Source organism: Spea bombifrons, chromosome 1 (genome assembly GCF_027358695.1).
Source record: "Spea bombifrons isolate aSpeBom1 chromosome 1, aSpeBom1.2.pri, whole genome shotgun sequence".
Lineage (NCBI taxonomy): Eukaryota > Metazoa > Chordata > Amphibia > Anura > Pelobatidae > Spea > Spea bombifrons.
Genome location: NC_071087.1, coordinates 118428498 through 118443326, shown reverse-complemented (window position 1 = coordinate 118443326; position 14829 = coordinate 118428498). Strand labels below are relative to the sequence as shown.

General features: G+C 39.2%; 1 protein-coding gene across 3 annotated transcripts in view; it reads left to right on the top strand.

Annotated features, from left to right (window-relative positions):
• The window catches only part of CABIN1 (calcineurin binding protein 1), a 58728-nt gene extending 48126 nt beyond the window's left edge, over positions 1-10602 (top strand). For 2 of the 3 annotated variants that reach the window (XM_053470448.1, XM_053470428.1), the window contains exons 32-37: positions 516-1121; positions 3304-3378; positions 6421-6667; positions 7431-7577; positions 8399-8613; positions 9815-10602. In XM_053470448.1, the coding sequence (XP_053326423.1) occupies positions 516-1121; positions 3304-3378; positions 6421-6667; positions 7431-7577; positions 8399-8613; positions 9815-9958 (1434 nt within the window). In that variant the 3' untranslated portion in view covers positions 9959-10602. The remainder of the gene's footprint in view (positions 1-515; positions 1122-3303; positions 3379-6420; positions 6668-7430; positions 7578-8398; positions 8614-9814) is intronic. The other variant, XM_053470439.1, reaches the window with a different exon arrangement.
• The last annotated feature ends 4227 nt before the right edge of the window (positions 10603-14829 follow it).

Sequence of the window (14829 nt, the reverse complement as noted above, 5' to 3'; positions counted from 1 at the left end):
TCTCCAGAACCCTTTCTTAACCTCCATTACACTGGTTTAAGTCATCCTATAATCGGGTTGTAAGACATCTCATGTGTGATCCCAATCCACTTTCCTCCTTAAACACAATATACAGTGCTGTATGCAGTAATGTATGAAGGCTTTATGACATTTCTTTGTACCACAGCCAGTATGATAAAGAATCATTGCAATGAAAAACATGCCTGAAAACATATTAAGCAAAAACTACAATTTAAAAAAAAAGAGAGAAAACAGCACAATATTTTTGAAAACCTATTTTCAACCATTTCCTATAGGAATGGTTAAACCAAATATTTACCAGCCCCATCGCTATAATATCCGTGAATGCAATACTGAGAGAATACTTGGCAATAATGCTATAATCATTTTCTGTTAATAGAAATAGGCATAATTTGTTACACACTTCTAAACCCAACCTCTACAATAAAAATAAAGAATGCACATGAATCTCTCTTGGGATATGTCATTGTTAAGTTCCTTCTTTTTCTTGTCAGGATCCATATAATCCGGACCCCAGCCAGTTTCAGACGGCTTCCATGACAACAGACGTGTCTAGCCGGCCCACTTCAGAGGACCGGAAAGATGTACCGCCAAAGAAGAGCTCTGTAGTGTGTGAAGGTGTGGTCCCGGGGCTAGAAAATGGAGGAAAGGACATAACACGAGGCCCTGTCTCACAGGCCATGGATACTGGGGAGACTAGGAGTGTAAAAGATGTGGCTAATCAGAGCTTTGAGCCCATGGATCACGGTGGACAATCCTGTGAACCTGATAGACATGGAGACCAGTATAAGAAAGAGACAACTAAGCACCTTAGGGACAAGGGACCTGAAGGTCCGGAGCTGTCATTAGAGGAACTCAGCATTAGTTCTAAACATTATCAGCCGGCAGCAAGCAGAACCTTAGTACAGTTACAACAGCCCCACGCCGAGGATGCCCCACAAAGAGCCAGTCGCAAACGCAAGCTACTGGATGACACCGAGAGCAGCAAAAACCTTCTCCTGGAAGCCTATCGTGTCTGGCAGCAGGGTCAGAAGGTCACGGCATATGACCTGGGCAAGATTGAAAAGATTATGTGTAAAACGTACATGTTAATTAAACAGGTGAGGAGCCGTAGTTAACATAGGCTTTATGTGATTGTTGCTTCTGTGAATGTACATGGACACCGTAGACTAGATGTTACGAACAATAGGAACTGTGTCCAGTGAGTTTGTGTAGTCAATCCACTTAGTAAAAGATGTCCTCAATTGTTCTAAAATACCGCCAAAGACCCTTGGTATTCAGTGGGTTAGTCAGACCTGGCCCTCAGACAGCGTGTGCCGTACAAAGGCAGGCCTCCCACCACTACTCTGTGCTGCACAGCTCTGAGTGATCCTCCTCTACTGAGGACAGCAAGTGTCCCATATTACTTCGCGGTGGACTGTACTCAAAGTTCATTTAACCACTTCATGCCCCAAGGGCATCTCATAGGTTTCTCTTGAAACCATATTAATATATAAGCAATGCTTTAGTAAAGTTTGACGAATGTGAAAAGTTAAATATTTTTGCAATTTCTTATTATTTGTTTTCCACATGATGGGTACAACTTATTATTATTAATATTATCTTTTATTTATATAGCGCCAACAGTTTATGCATCGCTTAATACAATACATATATTCAAGGGGTATGACAACACAAGAATTGACAGACTAAGACAATTCGATACATTAGGTGGAGAGAGCCCTGCTCGCAAGCTTGAATTGCTCCTGTACTATTTGTTTTTAATATAAAAAATATTTATATGGTAGGGTTTGGGGTCTTATATGAACATTGTTGTCACACATTTTACATTTGTTTCCATTTGTTTTTCTTTATTGTTATTACTTTTTAGTATATGCTGTCACTGGGTAATAGGCACTCCAGATGATGTCATGGTGACATTGTTGTTTGTTTATTTGTAATTTTTATATTAATTCTTATTACCAGTGTCATCAAACCCCAGCAGGCTCTCTACAGAATCGCGGTCGGTGTGCCGACAGTCTGATCTCTGCAGAGTAGTTAGGAGATGTTCTGTCAATGTAAAAAACACACAATATTCTATAAGGCCCTGGTTTTCACTATGAATGCCTTTTTTTGTTGTTTTTTGGGGGGGAGTTTTGTTTGTTTGTTTTTTTTGAGCCATAGTAGTACATCTTGAGTGTCATCAGGCATGGTTGTACTTTTTAGTGACTGTACATGAAGATTTAAGGGGGTACTTGAGTCCTATGCCCAACACAAGCAATGGATTAAATTATGAACAAGTTAAGAAACATAATATATCCATCCACCGGTTACAATCAGAATATCTTATTCATCTTCGGATGGGGACCCTTTGCTGTTGCTGACTTTGGCATATGAAAGAGGAAATGTTGTCTGTGAGAATGTTAATCAGTACGGTGTAAACACGGTGTGGTATTGACACTGTTTAAATTTGATTATTGCAAGATCCACATTTGAAATCTTTTGTCATTGTGTCCCATTATAATTGAGGTATCTAAGGACGCATCTCTCCTGAGTCCTTCAAAACTTAAATAACGGTTACAGATGTACAAACAGAGTGTTTAACCAACAATAGGAGATGAAGCACTTAAATGAATGCTTCGTGATACAAAAGATAGATGGTTTTATGCTACATTTTAAATGTTACCTTGACTTGTTACATTGTAAAATAATTACCAGGAAGAAAAGCTGCTAAAATCAAATAGGGTCAGCGGTAAAGTTGGTGGTTTATACAATGAGCCGTATATATATAATAGGTTGACCCTTTTTCCTCCCTAATATGTTTTGTGGGTGACGTTTTTTCTAAGGTTACAAAACCTTAAATTACCTAGAGGTGAGTTACGAATTAGTAATAGATATGTTGTAAGCTTAAAGTCCATGTTTTAGATCTTAAAGGCTGTTTATGTAAGTTGGCTCTTTAACCAATGAAGTCCATCTTACATTACACGCTTTCCATTTATAAAAAGTTACAAGGGACATGATCCCCCTTATATTATTTTCATAGAAGCTACATTTCTGCTAACTTTGGATCACTTTTTATAGTAACAAAGCGCTTTGGTGTTAGGGGTGTTTGTTTTGACTTGATTTGGCGCTTTCTCCATATTTATTTTTTTTGGTAATAGTCCTTGTGTGTCATTTCAGAAAGCATTCAGATATCAGATCGTATTAGTGTGCATACCTTGTGATGGAAGGCATTATGTTTCAATAACATGATACAATGAGATGAACAATAGTAAAGTGTCCAGTCTTTTGTTTGTCTTTCAGGTGGATGAAGGTGCGGCTCTAGAGCAGGCCATTAAATTCTGCCAGATTCAGATGGGAGCTACTGCCCAGAAACAAGTGAGTAAAAATGTAGTTTGGAGTTGTTTGGATGCAGAACAAAAAACAAAGACCAATAGTGTATTTTTTACTACCATGTGAAATTGGGATACACCACCCCTTCTTCCACGTTCCTATGGGTAATAGTTCTTATGGGAAAGATAGTTACAGTGGCTCCAAATTCCTTGTTTTCTCCTAAAACACTACTCTGCCTTTCCTCTTATTTTAAAGGCTTGTAGATTTTACACAGTAAGCAAATCTACGGTCTTTCCTCTTGTAGCTTTATTGTTACTGTTAGTATTGTCACTCTTCAAACTGTTTTTTCTTATTGTTGTATTGTGTTATAATGGGTTTTAATATATTATAATATCTTGGTTTGCTTTCATTATTTGATAATACATTTATAGAGGTGACACATCTCTGGTAAAAAAAAAATGTTGTTTTCTGCCTTATTTGGGGTAGATTTGGTGTATGTAGGAAATACTATTGTTTATCTGTGACTTGTGGTTGTGTTGATTCTTCTGCTTGAATCATCACCACTTCCTTAGTGACAACAGGAAGCTAAAATGATAAGATCTGTGTATATGGGACTGAGAGTCAACATAGACCTTATCTTCAAGAATTGGAGCAGCTTCCATGTAGTAAAGGTTTATTTTTTTATTTAGTATCATAGATGCACAGCAAGCTTCCATAGATGGGCCCAAACCCTGCCCATCCTCGCTTTTCTTCAAAGTTTACTTCAATTTGGTAGGACAGTGCCGCAAGTCACATTTGAACAACAATATTTATGGGAGAGGCATACATGATAAATAATGATTATTATTAATAAGAATAATGCCTGTCCAACCTTGTAACATAGCAGCTATTAAAGCAATGATTGTGTGGAAGCCCACTAAGAGGGAATTATGTAACATCTATTGAACTCCCTCCATTCTGGCTCCTAATAACCAGTTGTATTTTGATCTGGGATGATGAAGATCACACTTGACATTTTTGTGATCAGCTGTCAGATGGTGGATTGTAACCGGGGCCAGACCTGCAGCAGTAGGAAATAGATTACCGTGCAATCGCCACAACCATACGTTCTCAATTAAATCATAATGTAAGCGTGGGGCAAATTAATCCAGACTCCACAGGCTTTTGGAAGAGGCATAGGTATATGTAAACTGATGTAAGCTGTCTCCACCTGCAGACCTCCTACTGTGATGATAGCTCTATATGTACCTGGATTTCCCCACGGAGTTCCCAGGTACTGTACTTATCTCCTTGGGGAGATGAGTGATGAGGTGGTGTATGAAATGCAAACCTACTGGATCTATTTGGATCTAGTTGGATAACAGTATCCAATTAACTGAGAAAGCCCAGGAGCTCCTAATTTTTACCACTAGTTAAGTTTTGGTACTTTTATTGATTACATAGATGAATTGCTTCCCCACCCATAAAAATCATATATTTGTCCAACCTTAGTCAAATAGGTTTATTCTGTTTACTGTACCCTTATTAGTATTTTATTTACCCAGTATTTATTAGCGTCATCTTTATGTGAAAGTTGTTATCCCAGTTTTATTCTTATTGTATATTTTCTTCCCGAGACATACTGTGCACATTTCTCACTTGCTTTGATTCATCTACCTGCTCTTCCCTTGTGTGCTTCACGTCCTTGTCAGGTCCCTAGGCATTTCTTTGCCGTTGCAGTAAATGCATTGTGTTAATGCTGGGGGTGAGTTTAAAGGGGCCCTGCACAAAATTGACTTCCATTTTGGTTTGGGTTCCCTTGTTTCCACTGCGCTCCCTGCCTGGCAATAAAGCGCGTCTCTCGTACGCAAGCGGCAGAAATTTGTCATGTCACGACTCATGGATGAAATTGAGAAGGAAGCTTCTGTTCTGTATTAGTCCCCCCAAATCACTCAGACATCTGGCCCTGCGCCTGCATGGAACGGCCACTGCCTGGGTAGAGAGCATGAGTCACAGGCGAGGGACCACAAGCTCAGGAACCAGGGCAGCTGCATACATACATCAATACATCGGCAGTGTGTAGCCTGTGTTATACTGTGTGTAACATCCACATATGTATACCTTGAATGTGTAATTGTGGAGTGTGTATATGAGTAGGTAAACTGGCATGTACTGTAATAATGTTGTGTATTTGGCAACATAAATGCCGCGTGTGTATGTGTATCATCAGTGCATCATTGAAACATGTATTTGCACCGTAGGCACATACTGCAGTAGTGGGTGTTCAGTATGGGCACTGAGGTGCAGGTGCTTCCTTATCTCATGAAAAGGAGGGGGTAAAGCAAAGTGGTCCAGGAGGAGCCACAGTGAATAACCGATCCTAAATTTTCGTCTTGGGCTGCACTCCCCTAGGGGATTTGAGCTCCCTTTCCTCAGCCAAAAGGCTTACAGGAGTATTGGACCCTCCGAGAAAAGGGAACCACCAGGACAACCTACCCCACCAAAAGCTGAATGTCCAAGAATGTAGCATCACCATGGCCATTTTCAGTGCATTCAAATCAAGATGTGTATCAGATGTGGTATTTTGCTGTACACTTCCCAGCCAACTGGCTGGCTTTATATATAAAAAATACTTCCATATTGTACCCCACTACCATCTCACACCGGCTTCCTACACACAGCATGTCTTTGCACTCAGGTAACCTGTACAGAAAGAACAATGTGTTTATGGTGACTTAGAGCTGAGCACTGTTAAGGGAAAACGGGGTAAAATGAATCTGATTACACAAACGGTACTTAATAACAGTTTAGTAAATCAGTCCATAAGGCATTGTTGTGTGCTCTACGTGGAGGATACATTCTAGTTTGTTAGAAGTTGTGCTATGTTTTACCCACATTTTAGAGCATTTTTTACAAACTAAGAATGAGAAGCAGGCTCCGCTGTATCATGGTGGAGCTTTATACACATAGTGATGGATGTGTATCAAACATATGTTACTGTCCTTACATGAGACAACACCAGGTGCATCACTACAGTAACAGTGCAGGGATACAATGTATACGTCACACATTTGCAACGACGACTAATGGTCTTCTCTGTTCACACAGCAGCCCTCCGATACTCCCAGCACCCCAAAGAGTCTCAAGGACCCCCGTGAGATTGCCTTTCCATTGCCTGCCGTATCTGTACAGCTCACACCCCTCAACCTTTCCTCGGTCAGCCCAGAAAACCTGCTTCGACTATCTGATCACCAAGTGAAAGTCAGGCCAGCACCAGCTAACACATCGTCGCTGCCAGAGGCTGTTTGTGGGCAAGGGGCCAAAGCCTGCCCTTCCATTCCCCAAGTTACTTGTGGTGAGTCAGCATTCCATGCTTATTGCAGCTTACCTTTCTAGTGCCTCTGTCTTTATGTCACTTTATATATCATTGTTGAGGATATCCAGGTTAGTCCAGTGCTTTAAGTGGGGGGGAGTATTGTGGTTTGTTAATTTTTTAGAACAAGATTTTGAGAGTATGACCCTCCCTTTCTCAAGGCCAAACTAATACTTCAGGCTTAAGAATGGGTGGTTGATAGTCTTAAAGCTAAATGTTAGTCCAATACCATAAACAGCAATACACTTTTTTTTTTGCATTTTACCATTTTTAGCACAAAAACTGTTTGAATGAATATGGATACAATAAAGGGCACTGGAGTTTGTGCAAATTGGACTCCAATAGACATTAAGAAAAGATACAGACTGAAGTGTCTCTTTAATCGATTCGTTACCTGTTCTTTTATTTCCATTGTAGGTTGAACTACAAGGCATGTGGTCCTTAAACAGATTTTCTGTATACCCGATATTTATGTCTCTCACTCAGCTGACAATATTTCAGCATCAGTACTGAGTGGTCTAAAACATCACTCTGTACAGCATTACTTTGATTGTGTCCCATGCACATGTTATTCAAACAATTGAAACAGAAGGCGCACCAACCATATGCGGTGAAAATTACAATCCATTTTAAAACGATGCATCTATGTGGGAACTAAAGCTAAACTCTCTCTCTGTCTCACGGTGATCGCCTTTCCCAGTGTCGTAGGTCTCTTTACAGTGCTCAATGTGTTTCTGTCCTGCAGACGATGAGCAGCTAGAAGACTCATCCATGCCACATCCAAATTTATCCCAACGACTGAAAGCGGCAGCTGTCTCCAGCACTCCAGATCCCTCTAACTGGCAGACTGAAGCCACGTGCCAATTTGCAAGTTCTAGTCACGCAGAAACAGGTACATTTCTTATGATGTAACCACATGCACATCAATACAAGTAATACTTAGGTTTATATGGACACAATTATGAGTAGCAATTATCAGCCATACAGGTGGTTCTCCATTTGTAGTGTTTTCTAGAAATGCATTCTTAATACACTTGTAAGGTATTTTGAGAGATGTTTTAGTATTACAGCAGTGAAATCTATTACATGGTGGGGACTTTTGTTTTAATATTTGGAGTTTATAAAGTAGCTGCTGAAATCATTTTAAAAATATAGATTAAATATAACATCTGCTTTAACTACTGGGATAATGTTGGCCACTAGGGGGCACTCTCGTTCTACCACTCTATCTGTATATTGCGGGGCTGCACACCTCCAGACCTCGAGGTCCACAAATGGGCTGGGAAGTCTGTGTGTTCTTGTCTTTAAACCTGCAATTTAATGCATATTAAAGATGTCTGTGCTCAAGCTGGGGTATCCAAAATGGTGGGACTCGAGGACTGGAGCCGAGCAGCCTTAATATTTGTGTATGTGCAGGATTTTATGCCTCAGTGTTGGTTAGTATGTTTAGGTTTCTTGTCCATTGCTGCTTATGTGATTTTTCACAATTGCAATATATATATATTTATTTATTTTTTAAAAAATTTTAATTTATTTTATATAAATTTACAATTTCATAAATTTTTCATATTATTATTATTTTCCTCATAATGGCTGTAAACAAGTATAAAAACATCTGGTTGTGACATGAGCATACAATATGCTCCTTTGTATTCCATGTCCTAATGTTATGTGCCAAAAATCCACAGTAAATATCCCAATTTTTTACCTCAGCCTGCAGCTCTAGACCTCAACCTGACCCAAATGTCCAGTCTAATAAAGGGGACACTGCTCGTCACAAGACCCGTGCGCCACCTAATGTGCCAAAGCTTTTCATCCCCTCTTCCGCTATCTCAAAGTTTCCTCCAGAGATCACAGTCACACCACCAACTCCGACCCTCCTCTCTCCCAAGGGCAGCATCTCTGAGGAGACAAAACAGAAGCTCAAGGTGAGTGGAGTGTGGGGTATTAGAATGAAATGGGGAGAAAAATAATGAAAGGGAACTAAAATATAAGTGCATGCACTGGGCACCTTAAACCTGAAAATCAATCATCGTGATTGCATGCAATAACTGACAAGTTGTTACCCCGTTGAGTCTATCAACAGCCTGGATGCTCCCCTGCTGCCAACTGATCGTATAACGGTGCTTCAAAGAATGCCCCATCGCACATTCCCTTCCAGTAGGTGTCACTGCTGACACCAACCAGAAGTTCACGTGAGGACAGGAGAGCCTCATCGGGGTCTTTCTAGACCCTGCTGGGCTCTCCCTTTGCTCCCCCTGCTGGCTGATTGCAATTATTGTAATCTGCAATGCATGGAAATGGAGCCCTGCTTGCTGATCACATTGCATTCAGCACAAACAGATCAACAGGAGGAGAGGGAGAAAAATAGTTTCTACCCCTTCCAAAAATACTTTTACAAATAGCAATAAAAATAACAAAAAAAAAAGATTGAGGACCCAGTGTTGTCACCATGACATTATTGGCATAAAAAATGTATGAGAGATCCTCAAAGGGATCTCAAGCCATATGGCACTGGTAAAAGTGCAAAAACAAAATTATAATAAAATAAATAATTAAAATAAAAAAATTCCCCTTCCATGTTGCACTGTAGTCAATAGTATTAAAAAATATGTAATATGTAAAGCATGAATATTGCGCCTTGGAACATATAAATATGTATGTGAGGTATGACTGTATTAAGAAGATTTTGCGGAGCATAAATTGGGTCGTTGTTTAACTGCTTCACCTGCAGTATAGAAGAAAATGTAAGTAAGATTGATTAAGATTAGTAAGTAAGATTAATTTTTTTTATCATCTATTATGACTAATAATTATTATGTTTTATGCATTTCTAGTATTTTCAAAGAAGGCCCTAATTCTGAACAAAATAATGTATAATTTGTGAGGTTCATCAAATACAGGGAATCATGCTTTAATAAAACACGGTAAAAATCACAAAAAATATATATTTTTTCCCCAATAGGGTCATCTTATATTATATTTTTTTTCTTTCATTAAGATCCAAAGTTTGGGAGGGTCGTCATATAATCCTGCACATACGGTAATCACTGTGCATTGCTTGAAGCAGATCACATTTTGTACAGTCTGTTCGGCATCCTCACCTGACTCCCCTTTCACTTTTTGCAGTCTGTCATCCTGTCTTCTCAGTCTGCTGCCAATGTGAAGAAGGAGACTCTGTGCCAGCCAGCTCTTGAGATCCTGGACATCTCTAGTCAAGAATCTTCGCTGGAGAGTGATACAGATGAGGAAGATGACTACATGGACATTTAAGGACTGCCCGTCTGCTTCTAAACACCTGCCTAAAGAAGAAGCTTTGCTTGTGCTCCGGCCAGTCTCTGCTGACTGTGCTTGCATGTTACAACTTGTGGCATGTGGATTGCTTTGTGTCTATCAAAAACTAGGGTGTCAATCTACACAATGCATTACGGCTATATCATATTCAGGGACTTTCCTACTATCGATGCGACAGCCGTGCATGTGTGTTGGAGTGTCTGTGAGCTCAAAGGACACGTCACTGCATGTCACTGAGAAGACTTTCGGAGTCCAAAAAGATCACCTGATGGATACGAACAACATAAGCAGAAAGATTTCTGAGATTTTGTCTAGTGTTTACTTTAAATCGGTTGGACTGGGTTTCACTTTGGTTCCTTGAAGCAATTTCAGAAGAGACATACAGTTCATCAGTTCTCTCTGTGTGATTGGCTGCTGAACTCAAGACTTCTAGCTGGTTATAAGAAATGGAGATCTTATCTTAAGTTGAAGAATGCTAATTTCTTTTGAGTTCACTTTTTTTATACTGAACGCAATATTTGTAAAATAAAAGAAAAATGATAACTCATTTGAAAAAGAGAGAAACAATCACAGCTGGTGATACATACTGCACATAGTTTTGTAATAAAACTATTGGAACTTTTCCTTTGTCATATTTATATGCTTTGCGTTTTTAGAGGCAGGCTGTTTTCCTGTTAACTGGAAAAACTAACCTTTATTAGACAAACTCACCATGTTTCAGAGACAGTTTTTGGCAATCTGACTCCGGCCAATTGGCAATGCCGGAAAGTGGGAAGACATTGGAGTTGTTCTGCCCTTGATCCTTGATGCTTGATCTGCCCTTTTTGTATTTCTCTTACATATTCTTTAGGATAACTTTAGTTACATCCCAAACTATCCAACTACCCTTTGTGTGCCTTAGCACCTGCAGAATCATCACAAATAACTGAGAGGAAAATCTGCCTTGTATGGGCTTTGATTTACAGAACACTTTATTTACAAAACATCTGCTTTTTAACCTCAATTATTATAAAATGGATAATTATCAATATAGATCTGACTTCATAAAACTGCAACTCAATGAATGCTGCTTTCTTTACCACTTATATGTAAACATACTTTTTCTAATTAGGAACATCATGTTGATGTTATGTGTATAACATGTTCATGTATTTCACCTCCCCTTGCTCTCTACAGTGATTCTGTGTGAGCCATCTATCTTGACAGCATGTTGGCCTGTTTATGGCACTGGCCAAATACCACAACACAATTTTCATATATTGTTGAATGCACATGGAAGGTGCAGTTATACATCCCACACACTGCAGGGCAGTACCTTGCCTCTGCATACCACATACCCCATCCACTAGCAGGCAAACGGCAGCAATGGTTACCAACGCATGCATCTGCCTGTGGAAGTCCACAGTTGGTGTTTTGAGAGACACGCTACTTGTGCACAACACATGGACCACAGTACAGCAAACAAATTATTTTTTAATAATAAGTTAGCCATTTAAACGCAAAGTGCCACTGGAACACAGGAGTGATGGGAGTGATAAATGGCCTCTGTACGCCTATAAAGATATTCCATTAAAATTCAGACGTTTACAATAGTCATTTCCAACATTAACAATGCCTGGGCGTTTCTATCTGACTGTATGATATATAATGTAAAACCTTGCAGACAATGCAAACTGATGATAGTTGGGGGTCAGACTAAAAATACAACGGGCCATAAGTTGTTCACGTAAGATACCAAACCAAAAAATTGCAAGGACCTGTGGGAGCGTGCTTTAGACCTGAGGGTTGTATACATAAAGTGAAGTGACAGGTGTGCAAACGTATCACCATGGCAACAAATGGAATGAACTATTCAAGTTTCCTTCGGTGTTATGGCTGTAGACCACTTCTTAAATGTTGCACCAGAGTCACATTTTATATATTATATATATATATATATATATATATATATATATATAAAACCTACCTCACAGAGTATCTTTACCGGATTATAAAGAGGGAGTTGGGAAATGCTAGTATTCGTTGTGTTCTGAGCTACGCCAGGGCCCGAGTTTGCTTCTAGAATGAAATTACAGGAAGTGTTAGGGTATAAATTACTGTGCTAATTACATTATCCCACAATTTGCATACACATTGTAGAATTTGTATGTCCTGGGCTCACACACAAACCGTTTTAGGAATGAAACCCTATTACACAGCCATTTGCTATCAAAGACCCGTGTGACTAAATATATGCACAAAAACAGCAGTAAACAAGCCTTTCTGGTATGGTTTCGACAGTGGAATATTTTCAACATAACTATCGAGTGTATGCATATATTATAAATACATAAATTAAAACAGAAACTATGCTTTACCAACACCTATCAACAAGATACAAATTCGTCAGTCAGATAAATCACAAGCTATCTGGTGCTTGATGACCAGGCCTTCTCTTTAATTCCCTGCATTGTGTGTGGCAGACGATATGTCGTATGAACTTTAATAAACCACAACTGAAACAATATTTTGGTGGTAAATAGCTGTAGTCTTTATCATGGTTTCTTTATTTAAAACAGAGTTAAATATACCAAACCTCACTCTGGCCCAAAGCCGAGAGGAACACGTGGATATACACTTTATGGAAACCACCATATGGCCAGCATCCCCCAGATCACTGAAACCCTGTCCACCTAGAGAAAGCGAGGAGGTTTGCGTCTAACAAAAGACCACAACAATAGAATAAAAAGATTAATAACGCGAGGGATGCAGCTCTCAGGTGTGTTGCCAGCAGCGCTGATGGAAACCCTAAAAACCTGGCTTTATTTAAGGAAAATTCCCACCATTAGGTGCCCAATGACACCCCTTTACCCAATAAAAATTGGAACTTTAGCCATGGAACCGTGCTCGTTCCACTGCGCCCCCCATCTCAATTTTTACTGTTTACCTCCCATTGTTGCCCCACATATGCTGGCAGTGCTGATTGGCTGCTGCCATTTTACCTTGCCTGTGCTAAAAGGTGTGCTACACCTTTTAAATGGGAAGCCTAATCACCTTGACTAAAGTGTTACAATCCCCGAATTAAGTGTTTTATTCCCCGCAACTTCACACACATTCATTATATATATAATACATATATAATGTGCAATGTTGGAGGCTTATCTCACACATTGCACATTATATATATATATATATATATATATATATATATATATTAGGGCAGCTCCCGGAATCACCATGTTAACAGCCTACCACCTGAAACAGAGTTGTTATATTGGGCCCCCTCCTTCACAGGCCTGAAAGATAATTTGGATTCAGTGTGATATAGCGGGCAGGTGCTCTCTGGGGATCACATAGAACAAGCCACCTCACCAGGTAACATCAGGTAACCTGCTTGTGAACTCTCCTAAGCCTCCTCCAGTAAACTTTACAGCAACGTGCGGGTATATTTCACATTTTAAGATAAATAATTCACGGTGCACATAGTTAATTTCTCTAATGAAGTACTCTTATGCTTATGTTTGCCCTTTGCCAGCGCCATGTTTTCAGACATCCTCCATCAAGAGACATGGCTGATAAAATTCTTTATATGTTGTACAGTTCAGAAATGTTTATTACCTTATTTTAATTTATTTTATTACCCCAGTTAACTATGTTCTGTGTCACCCTTCGTTCTGCTAAACCGGTCTCGAAGCTTGTTTCTAGTGTCTCCACAAAGCTCAGTAGCGAAGCCGGCTCACGGATCTATAGTGTATATCTATAGAGGTAATGCTAATTAACCCCAAACTTTGGAATGTTTACAGGATTGCAGATCAGAGAGATTTAAATTGCCACATAACACATTTAACGGTATGTTCAATGCAGGGGCCGGTGCCTATATGTTAAAAACAAATAAACCTATCCCATGATATAATTCCCTGTTTTTCTATTAACGGAACAGGTTAAAGTATATCAATTTGGGATTTATTTATTAAGGGGAGAATTTGTAGGATGTGTTTTTAACCCCTTGGCTACGTTAGACATTCTAAAGGCTTATCCCCAATGAGCTTCTGCTACAGGTAGAGCTTTGCTGGCCCTCTATAACGTATACTTAAATCGGTGAGCTTTTTCCAAAGTCTCTTCTACTAAATTATACATTACACAGGGACAGCTCAGCCATCTAACTGGAGAAACTTAAAAGTGTTGGTCCTTCATAATGAACAATGAGGTGAGGGAGTTGAGACCAGCTCCTTCTGGATTGCCAACAACTTGCTAAATCCCGTACAAGTATGCATGGGTTCTCCACGTCCTATATGAAAATGCTGTTTAAATGTAACAATATTTGAAGACTCCAACTTGAGTTGGAATGTTTGGTTGGGTCTCCATGCTAGTTGGGTGGAAGATGGCCGTGTGTTATTAATAGTTTTATATAGCGCCATCAGATTCCGCATCGCTGTAGAACGTGTACACACATAGTAAATAGCATTACAAGATGACTTACAGAAACAGGCAACGAGGGCCCAGCTCAAATGGGCTTACAATCTAGAGGGTCTTTCTTCTTATAGTTGAAACTAAGTATGTTTAGTCCTTCCACTTCCGTCCCTGCTTTAAATTTCTTACTTTACTCACTGACTGAAGCTTGTCTGCAAAATGGAATATGGCTCCAGCAAATCTGGCATATATTTATTTATATATATATATATATATATATATATATATATATATAATTTACACATACAATACTGGGCTATTTTGCATTTTCATAAATATTAATATATTTCACATGTCCATTTGAAAAATACATACTGCGGGGATGGATCCTATATAAAAATACATCTGCAATTCTTATATTTCTCATTATTATTCTTATTGTTTATTTTAACGGTTTGCGT